General features: G+C 43.5%; 1 protein-coding gene across 1 annotated transcript in view; it reads right to left on the reverse strand.

The window, feature by feature from the left end:
- Positions 1-5,255: 5,255 nt before the first annotated feature.
- Positions 5,256-14,993, reverse strand: part of LOC139464854 (galactocerebrosidase-like) — a 31,278-nt gene continuing 21,540 nt past the window's right edge. The window contains exons 13-18 of the mRNA XM_071246409.1: positions 14,286-14,375; positions 13,421-13,562; positions 11,376-11,553; positions 7,510-7,679; positions 6,765-6,844; positions 5,256-5,574 (exon numbers count right to left, since the gene is read on the reverse strand). Of these exons, the coding sequence (XP_071102510.1) occupies positions 5,317-5,574; positions 6,765-6,844; positions 7,510-7,679; positions 11,376-11,553; positions 13,421-13,562; positions 14,286-14,375 (918 nt within the window). The 3' untranslated portion in view covers positions 5,256-5,316. The remainder of the gene's footprint in view (positions 5,575-6,764; positions 6,845-7,509; positions 7,680-11,375; positions 11,554-13,420; positions 13,563-14,285; positions 14,376-14,993) is intronic.

Consider the following 14,993-nt stretch of genomic DNA (forward strand, 5'->3'; position numbering starts at 1 on the left):
CACCATCTGTACAGGAGTCTCCTAATTTACCACAGACACCATGCAGAAGGACACAAACATCTTCCAGCAGGTCCACGTATGGAGCAACACTATCTGTACAGGAGTCTCCTTATATATCACAGACACCATGCAGAAGGACACTAACATCTTCCAGCAGGTCCACGTATGGAGCAACACCATCTGTACAGGAGTCTCCTTATATATCACAGACACCATGCAGAAGGACACTAACATCTTCCAGCAGGTCAATGTATGGAGCATCACCATCTGTACAGGAGTCTCCTTATATATCACAGACACCATGCAGAAGGACACTAACATCTTCCAGCAGGTCCATGTATGGAGCAACACCATCTGTAAAGGAGTCTCCTTATATATCACAGACACGATGCAGAAGGACACTAACATCTTCTAGCAGGTCCATATATGGAGCAACACCATCTGTACAGTAGTCTCCTTATATATCACAGACACCATGCAGAAGGACACAAACATCTTCCAGCAGGTCCATGTATGGAGCAACACCATCTGTACAGGAGTCTCCTTATATATCACAGACACCATGCAGAAGGACACTAACATCTTCCAGCAGGTCCATGTATGGAGCAACACCATCTGTACAGTAGTCTCCTTATATATCACAGACACCATGCAGAAGGACACTAACATCTTCTAGCAGGTCCATATATGGAGCAACACCATCTGTACAGGAGTCTCCTTATATATCACAGACACCATGCAGAAGGACACTAACATCTTCCAGCAGGTCCACGTATGGAGCAACACCATCTGTACAGGAGTCTCCTTATATATCACAGACACCATGCAGAAGGACACAAACATCTTCCAGCAGGTCCATGTATGGAGCAACACCATCTGTACAGGAGTCTCCTTATATATCACAGACACCATGCAGAAGGACACTAACATCTTCCAGCAGGTCCACATATGGAGCAACACCATCTGTAAAGGAGTCTCCTCGTATACCACAGACACCATGCAGAAAGACAATCCCTGCACATCTGAGGCGACGACGTACGGTTTGTGAAGAAGGCCAGGGATGCTTCTTGAAGTCACTGTTGCTGGTTTGAATCGATTTTGTAGGTGTGTTGTTCGAATCCACTTGTGTTGTCATTTATTGGTTAAGCATGGCCTGCCACTCCGAGGATGGTCTGCATTCGTCTGTTGCCAATGTTGCCATAAACACCAAATGGTTTTTCTGTGGACGTTAAATTGTCTTGCAACATCGCGTTGACTCGATCCTGCTTCACGCATACCAATGGCACCAATACCAAGCGAATATTCATTACAGCGAAACATGGCAAGCTAAAGGCAAGAAATGTGGATCTTGTGGGAAAATTAACCGTCTTCTCATACTATCTTCCAAGATGATACAAGAGTTTGAACATTCCTATGAAGATTGTTATAATTCTTATTATGAAGAAGATACTGTCGTATTTACTGTAAATTCAAATCAAGGAAATTTCAAGAAATGTGACTTGTTCATTTCTAGCGAACCTGATGGATATCAGTGTGAAGGTTTCAATTTTGAATGATACTGTTAGCGAAGTTTGCGAAGTACCAACTGCATGCTTCAAAGAGGTTACTCCTCAGCCACAATAAAGAAACCCCTGGAAATAGTAGAGCTCATTGTGGAGCTTGATGGACAGATTACCCATAACAACTCATTCTACATTTCAAGACAAGGTACATGTCTAATGGGTGTTGATCTGTTTGATGCTTTGGACTTTGGACTCAAATCTACAGACATGGTTCTCTCAAACAGACTTTGGAAACAGCTACGGTCTGTTCCCCAGCGTGTTCTCAGGATTTGGAGAGATTTCATCATTCAGTCAAATTCATTTCAATTCAAACATTGACCGAGACACAACGAGAATAATTGACTGGAAAACGTGAAGAACTAGGGTGTGTGCATGTGAGCTCTGGCATGTGTACCTCTTCTTCAGAAAATTCCCCCTACGCACTTATGACCAGTCTCTTACAACACTGTCATCTACAACAGGTTCTAGCCACAAACCTCTTCGCATATACAGATGATCAGATAGACTCCATCAGTACGACTTTGATGTACAGTACACATCTGGGAAGAATAATACGGTAACTGATATGCTCAGCAGATTAGTGTTCAACCATGTGCCTTAATGTGCGAAAATGCGGTCAGCTGAGGCTGAATTACAAGTCATGTCTGTGTTGTGTGAATCACTGGGAAAGTTTGTGACGCCAGAAGAATTGAGACACACTTCCCGAGGGATACTGTCTTGACACAAGTAAGAGACTTTGTCACTAACAGCTGGCCAAACAAAACACCAAATGTTCTTGAAGTATATGAGAAGATGAAATATGAATTGTTCATCTTCAATTCTGCCTGTGTTGGAAGAGGAGGAAGGTCTATTACTCTTGAAAGTTTACAGCAGAGAGTGCCTCATATGGCTCATAATGGTCATAAAGGGATAGTAAGGATTGACCGCCAAATCGAGAAGTTTACGAATGACTGGGAGTCCTGTGTTCTCAGTGAGAAATCCTGAAGCCTGTTGCTGCTTCTGCACAGTTCATTCCATGGCCAGAGAAGCCATGGCAGCAACTGCAGATTGATATATTGGAGAAGTCGAAACTGCTCCAAGGGACAAGAGATATCTGATAACGGGCCATGGTTCTGATCGTATAAATTCGAACAGTTCCTCACAGGTCTGGGAAGACAACACCGGAGAACCTCTCAATACAATTGGCAGAGCATCAAAGAAGGCCTGAAATAAAACATGACAGAAGGGAAGTCATTCACAGAGGCAATCCAAACTATTTTGATGACCTACAGAAATACGCCTCATGCTCTCATGCAGCAATAACCAGCAGAGCTGATGGTTGGTTGCAGCATCAAACTTCCACTGGACAGACTCAGACCAGTGCCTCACAAGTCAGTCGAAACTCTGAATGCCTTGGACATCACTCACTGACAGGTCAAGTCACAGTTGTACAGACAGCACACGTTCATCCAAGGTACCAACATTCAAGGCTCAAGATCGGGTTCGCACCAAGCGTCCCATTCATTGACACAAGCTTTAGTCAGTTGAGAAGCAATTGAACAACCGGTTGACCGATGGTACCACTAGGAATGCCAGGCATCTGATTCCATCGAAACAAGAAGTTTCAGACACCACTGACTCGTCAACATTCGCAGCTTGCAATACAAGTAGACCACAAGCAGAACATCCTGGGACCAAGACTCCAAGACCACATCATGTGACCGGGAGACCTGCCTATCTGGCTGACTATGACTGGAGTGGTTAATGTGTGTTTACTAAACATAGTGTTTATATCATGAACTATCCCTGGACTTTTCCCAGGAGAAGGAAAATATGTGGTGTTCTAAATACAAGAGGCCCATAAGGCCTGTATCGCTCACCTCAATATTTATGCAATCATGACAAAATATACATTTGTATTGTACATGTTTAAAATACTGCAAATATTTCGTAATTTCAACTCTGTTGGCTTTCAAAAGGGGTGGATGGCAAATCTGACAGCATGAACATGTACTTCTCTAGATACAAATGGAACACAAAGATCTCTACCGTTTCCATTTAATGATCCCGGATCTAAGTTTCCAGAGGCAAGGCTGGATCCCAGGGCAAATCATTTTGGCATAAATGTATTATTCTCTTCATAATAAACAATTGTATACAATGTAGGGCTGGGATGGGTAACTCGGGTACTCGGGTCGGGTAGGTACTGTGTAGGACCCAGGTACCTACAGGACAACCCGGACCAGTGGTTAGTCATGTGACATATTGTTTCATGACAAAAATTCACAATATGACGGTTACATGACAATTTTAAGTGTCTAAGATTTGCATTCCTTCATGATTATGAACACGTTCCATCTGACTGACATATATGTTTGAACAAAGTTAAAATGTCAGTCAACTTCAGTGTATGCATCACCACATCGTTTTATACGTGTATCTAAATACATTCTGCCAGATCTACTGACAAACTATTCCCAATCGGACATTTTGTATCTATGTCTTGACATCAACAGTGGGTACCCGGGTAGGTCTGGGTAATAGGGGTGTGGGTACCTGGGTAGTAAAATTGGACTTGTCCCAGCCCTAATACAATGTATCCGTTTATTATAGGGTGGGGATAATATTGGTTTGCATGTTATGGTCAAGGTTCTAACTCCTTTGGGTGTGCTGGACAGATAAACAAAAGGACCAGTTGTGGTAACATATGTGTATTTGTCTTGTTATACTAAGCAATTACATGTACACATGTACAGTGTATATGGTAATAGGATGGGGATCTCAACTGTTTCGAAGTTTTCACCCAAGAACTTAATGCCTAGGGTTGTGGCAAGACCCCAGGCTAAATTCTAATATCATGATTGTGTTTGTGTCTTTATGCCCAGCAATTGTATATATGGTTATGGGGTGGGGATCTCAACTGTTTCAAAGTTATGATCCTGGGGTTAAGTTTCAAGGGGTGGCGCAAGACCCCTCGGGCCATCGTGGAAGCATATGTACATTAATATCACTATACTCAGCAATTGTACATATGGTTAAACGGTGGGGATCTTAACTGTGTCCAAGTTATAAACTCTTTTTGGCCCCGCACCTCAGCCCCACCATTTGTACAATTGTGAATTCTCACCACTGGAGAATGCTTTCAACCATATACGGTTGATATCTATCTCTTAGTTCCAGAGAAGAAGTCGTTGAAAACAATAATGCCAAATTACTCCTATTTTTAATCCCCATCACCTTGTGATGCTTCCAGTCAAATTTCGTTAATTTCAAATTAGTGGTTCAGAAGAAAACGGTATGGCATAAGCTCATCCTGGTCCTTCAGACCCAGTAAGCTAATAATGTAAAATCACTTTCCGTTTATGTGCATTTTCGGTTTCATACACCTATACTGATCGTAAGAATTCAGTAGGCTCTGGAGTAAATCTAGAATTCAATCATATGGTTATGTGATTTCTTTCATTCTTTCTTTCACATACACAAGCGCAGGTTCTGAAATGTTCAAAAAGGTATTTTCATGAAATATAAAAACAATGGCCCAAATTGCCAATGATTATGCCAACAAGAAATTTGAAACTTCTTGTGGTCATTATCTTCTAAAAATAGTTCAACTCAATTTGATCAGTGGTTCTTTACCACAAGAATGACAGACACAGGTCAGCAATTGTTTATTCTACTGAACAAAAAAAACAAAAACTAAAATACTGAGAAAAACATTATATATATGTGGGAACCTACAGCAATTGACATTGACATAAAGACACATAATTACTATTTATTGAAATCCTGGTCTGAAATTCAACTTTTCATCGCTGCTTCTGGAACTGTGTGTTTCTAGAGGACTGTTATAATATCTACTACTCTTGCCCCTGACCCGGTCACCCTCGGCAATACTGCTGGCCAGCTTCAGGTTGTCAAAGTCAGCGATACCAAATATATCTGTGCCCACTGCAACAAAGCCACGAGCAGGTTCAGTAGCAACTGTCAAGTTGAAAACAACCTGTCCATTGATGTAGCCCACAGCATGACTTCCCTGTAATAAACAACAGATGCTCAGCAGGAACAATACAGCAGAGTCTGTCAGTGACCTGGGACTGACATCAACATTACAGCAGTGTCTGTCAGTGACCTGGGAGTGACGTCAACATTACAGCAGTGTCTGTCAGTGACCTGAGAGTGACATCAACATTACAGCAGTGTCTGTCAGTGACCTGAGAGTGACGTCAACATTACAGCAGTGTCTGTCAGTGACCTGGGACTGACATCAACATTACAGCAGTGTCTGTCAGTGACCTGAGAGTGACATCAACATTACAGCAGTGTCTGTCAGTGACCTGGGAGTGACGTCAACATTACAGCAGTGTCTGTCAGTGACCTGGGAGTGACATCAACATTACAGCAGTGTCTGTCAGTGACCTGGGAGTGACATCAACATTACAGCAGTGTCTGTCAGTGACCTGGGAGTGACATCAACATTACAGCAGTGTCTGTCAGTGACCTGGGAGTGACATCAACATTACAGCAGTGTCTGTCAGTGACCTGGGAGTGACGTCAACATTACAGCAGTGTCTGTCAGTGACCTGAGAGTGACATCAACATTACAGCAGTGTCTGTCAGTGACCTGAGAGTGACATCAACATTACAGCAGTGTCTGTCAGTGACCTGGGAGTGACATCAACATTACAGCAGTGTCTGTCAGTGACCTGGGAGTGACATCAACATTACAGCAGTGTCTGTCAGTGACCTGGGAGTGACATCAACATTACAGCAGTGTCTGTCAGTGACCTGGGAGTGACATCAACATTACAGCAGTGTCTGTCAGTGACCTGGGAGTGACATCAACATTACAGCAGTGTCTGTCAGTGACCTGGGCTAGTAGCGACATCAACATTACAGCAGTGTCTGTCAGTTACCTGGGCTAGTAGCGACATCAGCATTACAGCAGTGTCTGTCAGTGACCTGGCTAGTAGTGAAATCAACATTACAGCAGTGTCTGTCAGTGACCTGAGAGTGACATCAACATTACAGCAGTGTCTGTCAGTGACCTGGGAGTGACATCAACATTACAGCAGTGTCTGTCAGTGACCTGGCTAGTAGCAACATCAACATTACAGCAGTGTCTGTCAGTGAAGTGGGCTAGTAGCGACATCAACATTACAGCAGTGTCTGTCAGTGACCTGGGCTAGTAGCGACATCAACATTACAGCAGAGTCTGTCAGTTACCTGGGCTAGTAGCGACATCTTGTTCCAGCCGTACTGACTAAGCTGCGGAGCAGCTCCCTCATCGTATATGTGCTGTCTCTCTGGAAGAAGAAGTGTCATCAATTTTGTTATTGACGTAGTCATATGATCACAAAACAATCCTTGCAGAGACAGGAAGAAACACGCTATGTCTGATACTGGAGATATGTTGCATCACTCAGGGTATACTTTGATATCCAATGCCATTTTAAAGATGCTTGTTTGTGAACACCACACTCAGCAATATTCCAGCAATATTATGCTGGCCCAACCATTACAGTGTCTGGACAATCCAGTGATTGATATTATGAACACCGTCAGGGTTTGAGACCAGACACCCATGTCTGATAAAAGATGCAACTTATTCATTGTTGAAATAACTAAAATGTAACCGGTCAGAGAGAAATTAAGATTAAAACATTTAAACCTATGTAAAACTGTATCAGTCTTATTTTGTTTGCATCCAGTTGGGTTGTGAGACAGTATTACCCCAGGGTATATCACCTCAAATAGCTTTATCAGTTCTCATGTACCTTTGTTTAAATGTATTGATGAATATTCCCTCTGAAGGAGAATAAAATAAAAATGCCATTGTTTATCAGTAGTTTCACAAGTGGCAACAAATTTCTTTACATTTCGAAATGTGTTACACATGGTAAGAAAAGTGAAATTAAATCTGGAGACCTCATCACTTGAGAAACACAAGCCAGAGTGCTAGCTGTCTCACCAATATCTGCAGAGACACTGTAGGACCTGCTGACTGGGAAGATGAAGAAGAAGATGCCTCCAGCCTTGAAGTAGGTGCATCCAGTGTTGTTGATGTGTGCTGCGATGTATATGCCGTGTGTACCATTGACCCTGCCAACTCGCACCTCAGACTCTATGTATATGTCACTCCTACAACCAACATAGGACAAACACTGGAATAAGGAGTCAGTGCTTTTGAAGCAGGATGTGGAGTCAGGCCGCAGGTTACCTTACCTTACTTACATCCTTACCATGTCAGTTTGCTGACAACAGTTAACCTCTCATTTAAAATATAATAGAAACATTTTTAAAAGAATTAGATTTAGAAATTTCAAATATATAGTGTTTTCTTCTAACATGATCTTCATCATATAGTTAAAATGACTTATTTCAAGAGGTCAATGCGAACATCATAATTGATAATTACAGTTTCATGGCTTGTGCAGCTTTTTGCCTGCAATACCACACAACATGTATATTTGGCCCAATCATCTCTTGTACAAACATCTAGCTATCTGATTGGCAAGTAATGTTTGTAAAAACTCATACATGTCAGTTGTCTGGTCTGTATGGTCATCATCACATCACCATGTTTGATGCAATATTTCTTTCTTGCTATGTCACCACCGTCCTTGTTCCCACACTGAGTTACCATACTGAGAGTCTAGCAGCAGGCAAAAGATGCCGCCACACCGACATATTTAACTCAAACTCAGCACACTAGCTTCTGTAACTTGTGAACTTAGTCTACATGAGTCAGTAGCTGGGTGTCCATGTGTCTCTCCTGGGTGTCCATGTGTCTCTGTACTGGGTGTCCATGTGTCAGTAGCTGGGTGTCCATGTGTCAGTAGCTGGGTGTCCATGTGTCTCCGTGCTGGGTGTCCATGTGTCAGTAGCTGGGTGTCCATGTGTCTCTGTGCTGGGTGTCCATGTGTCAGTAGCTGGGTGTCCATGTGTCTCTGTGCTGGGTGTCCATGTGTCTCTGTGCTGGGTGTCCATGTGTCAGTAGCTGGGTGTCCATGTGTCTCTGTGCTGGGTGTCCATGTGTCAGTAGAGCTTGGTGTCCATGTGTCAGTAGAGCTGGGTGTCCATGTGTCAGTAGAGCTGGGTGTCCATGTGTCTCTGTGCTGGGTGTCCATGTGTCAGTAGCTGGGTGTCCATGTGTCAGTAGAGCTGGGTGTCCATGTGTCAGTAGAGCTGGGTGTTCATGTGTCAGTAGAGCTGGGTGTCCCTGTGTCAGTAGAGCTGGGTGTCCATGTGTCTCTGTGCTGGGTGTCCATGTGTCAGTAGAGCTTGGTGTCCATGTGTCAGTAGAGCTGGGTGCCCATGTGTCTCAGTAGAGCTGGGTGTCCATGTGTCAGTAGAGCTGGGTGTTCATGTGTCAGTAGAGCTGGGTGTCCCTGTGTCAGTAGAGCTGGGTGTCCATGTGTCTCTGTGCTGGGTGTCCATGTGTCAGTAGAGCTTGGTGTCCATGTGTCAGTAGAGCTGGGTGTCCATGTGTCAGTAGAGCTGGGTGTCCATGTGTCTCTGTGCTGGGTGTCCATGTGTCAGTAGCTGGGTGTCCATGTGTCAGTAGCTGGGTGTCCATGTGTCTCTGCACTGGGTGTCCATGTGTCAGTAGCTGGGTGTCCATGTGTCTCTGTGCTGGGTGCCCATATGTCAGTAGAGCTTGGTGTCCATGTCAGTAGCTGGGTGTCCATGTGTTTCTATGCTGAGTGTCCATGTGTCAGTAGCTGGGTGTCCATGTGTCAGTAGCTGGGTGTCCATGTGTCTCTGTGCTGGGTGTCCATGTGTCAGTAGAGCTGGGTGTCCATGTGTCAGTAGCTGGGTGTCCATGTGTCAGTAGAGCTGGGTGTCCATGTGTCAGTAGCTGGGTGTCCATGTGTCTCTGTGCTGGGTGTCCATGTGTCAGTAGCTGGGTGTCCATGTGTCAGTAGCTGGGTGTCCATGTGTCAGTAGCTGGGTGTCCATGTGTCTCTGTGCTGGGTGTCCTTGTGTCAGTAGAGCTGGGTGTCCATGTGTCAGTAGCTGGGTGTCCATGTGTCTCTGTGCTGGGTGTCCATGTGTCAGTAGAGCTGGGTGTCCATGTGTCAGTAGCTGGGTGTCCATGTGTCAGTAGAGCTGGGTGTCCATGTGTCATTAGCTGGGTGTCCATGTGTCTCTGTGCTGGGTGTCCATGTGTCAGTAGAGCTGGGTGTCCATGTGTCAGTAGCTGGGTGTCCATGTGTCAGTAGCTGGGTGTCCATGTGTCTCTGTGCTGGGTGCCCATGTGTCAGTAGCTGGGTGTCCATGTGTCTCTGTGCTGGGTGTCCATGTGTCAGTAGAGCTGGGTGTCCATGTGTCAGTAGCTGGGTGTCCATGTGTCAGTAGAGCTGGGTGTCCATGTGTCAGTAGCTGGGTGTCCATGTGTCTCTGTGCTGGGTGTCCATGTGTCAGTAGCTGGGTGTCCATGTGTCAGTAGAGCTGGGTGTCCATGTGTCTCTGCGCTGGGTGTCCATGAGTCAGTAGCTGGGTGTCCATGAGTCAGTAGCTGGGTGTCCATGTGTCTCTGTGCATGGTGTCCATGTGTCTCAGTGCATGGTGTCTTTGTGTCTCTGTGCAGTGTGAGGGCACATGATAACACATAGCAGATGAGAACTATGTGTGGAACAATGGCAGGATGCTTCAGAATCAGAGGGCAAAAGACACATACAGAAATCACTACCACACTGTCCTATCCAGAATTCATATGAAAAAAAGAGGTTAAAAATGTCCCTGGTATCATATTTGTCCATTACATCTATTTAGATTTCTTTGAACTCTAGACTTATCTAAACTCTCTGCATGGAGAGACAGACAGAGGCTGTGTGTGCACCCAGTGCCATAGTTCAGATGGTATTGTACAAATCATGTTCCACATACACCTGGAACAGTCAGCATTTTCCCAGCATTCACACAGGAGGTTTGAAGCAATCACTATGTCCAGAAGATTTACAGATGAAAACAAAATGTAACACTTAGTAATTCTTGAAGAAGAGTGTCTATTATTTTCATTGATCTGTACTGCTTGACAGCAGTATAAAGATCTAATCCGTTGCATTTACAGTAAATAAAATAGTTGTTATCAATAAATTGTGTCTACTTTGTCATCTGTAAACGTCTAAGTAATGCTGATCAAACAATTCATCTGTACTGAGCGAGGCTTGTCTGGCTGCTGTCCTATCACAATGGATATAATGCAAGTCTTGTTATATCTTCATGGAGCCTCAGCATAGTGTGATTTGAATGACTGTGTTATTTTCAGACATGAATCACATTAACATGCCAAATGTAGAGTAGAAGTGTTGAAATAACCAACAAAGGTTAATAAATATAGTGGCCAACTGCTGAGGTGGTCAGCATCTAGGACCTGTCAACAGGTAGCTCACACCCTGGAATACTGTTAAACTCACACTACTCATTCATAGTTGGAAAGGAAGGACCGTGGTTTCATAGAAAATTTTAAAATTTTAGCCACTGAATTATGTTTGTGTTCCATTCAATTAATTCATTTAATTGTGAGATTAACACATACATGGTAGGGTGACATTTTACATGGTTAAGGATTTAAATTTTTCCACTTAGCATTGGTCAGTTTTGACAATGAATTAACCAATCATTTATAGGAAAGGCACAAAGAGAAATCAAAATTTAGAAATTTTGGCGTGTGAATTTAAATTACAATGTATATAGTTTGTAAAATGGTTTGACACATGCCCTAACAGAAGCTACTTCAGAACTGCCTACTGTCAGGGGAATGCCAAGAATGTGACATGTTAACTAGGCAGCCCCTGATCTCACCCACAAGCAAGGGTGTCAAGCACCTACCAGTCAGCAGAGCCAATGACGTTCATGGTAGCAGTATAGTGATCAAAGTTTGTCTGGCACCATACTATAGGTGTCTCAATCACCATCTGCCTCATCACATTGCTGGAGTCCGCAGAGATCACCTCAAATGCGCCATTCTGCTGGGCGAGGAGTAGGGGCTCAGCATGCTCAGGATAGTCTACAACATGGCCACACAGTGTAATATGTATCTGAACATGGCCATATATTGTAACATGCATCTGTACAACATGGCCACACACTGTAACATGTTTCTGTACAACATAGCCACACACTGTAACATGTATCTGTACAACATGGCCACACAGTGTAATATGTATCTGAACATGGCCATATATTGTAACATGCATCTGTACAACATGGCCACACACTGTAACATGTTTCAGTACAACATAGCCACACACTGTAACATGTATCTGTACAACATGGCCAAACACTGTAACATGTATCTGTACAACATGGCCACACACTGTAACATGTATCTGAACATGGCCATATATTGTAACATGCATCTGTACAACATGGCCACACACTGTAACATGTTTCTGTACAACATAGCCACACACTGTAACATGTATCTGTACAACATGGCCACACAGTGTAATATGTATCTGAACATGGCCATATATTGTAACATGCATCTGTACAACATGGCCACACACTGTAACATGTTTCAGTACTACATAGCCACACACTGTAACATGTATCTGTACAACATGGCCAAACACTGTAACATGTATCTGTACAACATGGCCACACACTGTAACATGTATCTGTACAACATGGCCACACACTGTAACATGTATCTGTACAACATGACCACATATTGTTAAAATGTATCTGTACAACATGGCCACACACTGTAATATGTATCTGTACAACATGTCCAAACACTGTAACATGTATCTGTACAACATGGCCACACATTGTAATATGTATCTGTACAACATGGCCACACAGTGTAATATGTATCTGAACATGGCCATATATTGTAACATGCATCTGTACAACATAGCCACACACTGTAACATGTTTCAGTACAACATAGCCACACACTGTAACATGTATCTGTACAACATGGCCAAACACTGTAACATGTATCTGTACAACATGGCCACACACTGTAACATGTATCTGTACAACATGACCACATATTGTTAAAATGTATCTGTACAACATGGCCACACACTGTAATATGTATCTGTACAACATGTCCAAATACTGTAACATGTATCTGTACAACATGGCCACACATTGTAATATGTATCTGTACAACATGGCCACACACTGTAACATGTATCTGTACAACATGGCCACACACTGTAATATGTATCTGTACAACATGGCCATATATTGTAACATGTATCTGAACATGGCCACACACTGTAACATGCATCTGTACAACATGGCCACACACTGTAACATGTATCTGTACAACATGGCCACACACTGTAACATGTATCTGTACAACATGGCCACACAGTGTAATATGTATCTGTACAACATGGCCACATATTGTTACAATGTATCTGTAGAACATGGCCGCATATTGTTACAATGTATCTGTACAACATGGCAATATACTGTAATATGTATCTGTACAACATGGCCATATACTGTAACATGCATCTGTACAACATGGCCACACACTGTAACAATGTATCTGTACAACATGGCCACATATTGTAAAAATGTATCTGTACAACATGGCCATATACTGTAATATGTATCTGTACAACATGGCCATATACTGTAATATGCATCTGAACAACATGGCCACACATTGTAACAATGTATCTGTACAACATGGCCACATATTGTTACAATGTATCTGTACAACATGGCAATATACTGTACAACATGTTCAACAAGTGATTGGACCAATGATTTTACTTATAACATGAGTTTTCACAGGATATCAGTTCTGATGTAAAACACTGGTGGCAGAGATAAGTAAACCAACTTGCAGGAATAGGTCCTTCCATAAGTTGTTCTTATAATACAGTTCATAAGGTTTCATTCAGTACCATCAAAATCCTCCACATAAGGAAGAGGGAAGGATTTGGCTGGAGGTGGCTGCCCGAAGTCTCCCTTGTGGCCTGTGTTGAGAGTGGTCAGTGAGTACACCTCGTCCAGGCCCACACTGATGCTAGCCACGCCGTGAGTCACCTGAAACAGACATAGAAGGTGTAAGGCATCGGCAAAGTAGCCTGTGTTGAGAGTGGTCAGTGAGTACACCTCGTCCAGGCCCACACTGATGCTAGCCACGCCGTGAGTCACCTGAAACAGACATAGAAGGTGTAAGGCATCGGCAAAGTAGCCTGTGTTGAGAGTGGTCAGTGAGTACACCTCGTCCAGGCCCACACTGATGCTAGCCACGCCGTGAGTCACCTGAAACAGACATAGAAGGTGTAAGGCATCGGCAAAGTAGCCTGTGTTGAGAGTGGTCAGTGAGTACACCTCGTCCAGGCCCACACTGATGCTAGCCATGCCGTGAGTCACCTGAAACAGACATAGAAGGTGTAAGGCATCGGCAAAGTAGCCTGTGTTGAGAGTGGTCAGTGAGCACACCTCGTCCAGGCCCACACTGATGCTAGCCACGCCGTGAGTCACCTGAAACAGACATAGAAGGTGTAAGGCATCGGCAAAGTAGCCTGTGTTGAGAGTGGTCAGTGAGTACACCTCGTCCAGGCCCACACTGATGCTAGCCACGCCGTGAGTCACCTGAAACAGACATAGAAGGTGTAAGGCATCGGCAAAGTAGCCTGTGTTGAGAGTGGTCAGTGAGTACACCTCGTCCAGGCCCACACTGAATACAAATCAGTTGTTGGTGGGCAATGAATCACAGGATTATTGATTCTTGGAAAAACCTGCAGTAGTAGTAGTAGTTACCTTTAGAGGATCCAAGTGCTTGAAGTACACCGACTGTTTACCGTCAAAACCCAGCTTGCTGTACCACACATTCAGCTGAGACACAGCAGCCTACAACATGGTATATTCTTGAGTGAGAGTGAGCAAGTGAGGATTTAACACCACATTGGATAGTATTTCACGCTTATGTCACGGTATCAGCTTTGATGTGGACACAGGATATCGTATTCGACCCATTAAGCACCCCTCCCCCAATAAGCGCCCCTTCCCGGTTCCGAAAATTTATATAGTAATTATTTCGTTTTAAATGAAAATCATCCGGGAACCGAGGTTTCCGGATATTTGAAGTCCGTATAAGTGGGGCATGACTGTATTCTGTTTATTTTAGATATTTGTGACTTTGAATATTATGAGCAGAAAAAAATTACACGGTACCTTCCCCCCTTCAGCGAAAATCAGGCAAACGAACAGGTAATGAGAAACTTCGTCAGTATACAAATTCGAAATTTGAGATAAAAAAATCACCAGACATGTTCATTTACCGTTTAAATTGTATTTTTTGTTCAGCTAGGCATCGTTTTATATCCAGGGATTAAGATTATCTTGTGTATTTTCTCGTAAACTAAGCCGGACACAGCAATCAGCTGTACACGGGCCGCTGTACACACGTTTTCTTGGAATCTACCGGTGATTCGGTCAAGACACACCCAATGATATAACTTTACAGGA

This window comes from Haliotis cracherodii, unplaced genomic scaffold (genome assembly GCF_022045235.1).
Source record: "Haliotis cracherodii isolate W230 unplaced genomic scaffold, xgHalCrac1.p SCAF_1, whole genome shotgun sequence".
Lineage (NCBI taxonomy): Eukaryota > Metazoa > Mollusca > Gastropoda > Lepetellida > Haliotidae > Haliotis > Haliotis cracherodii.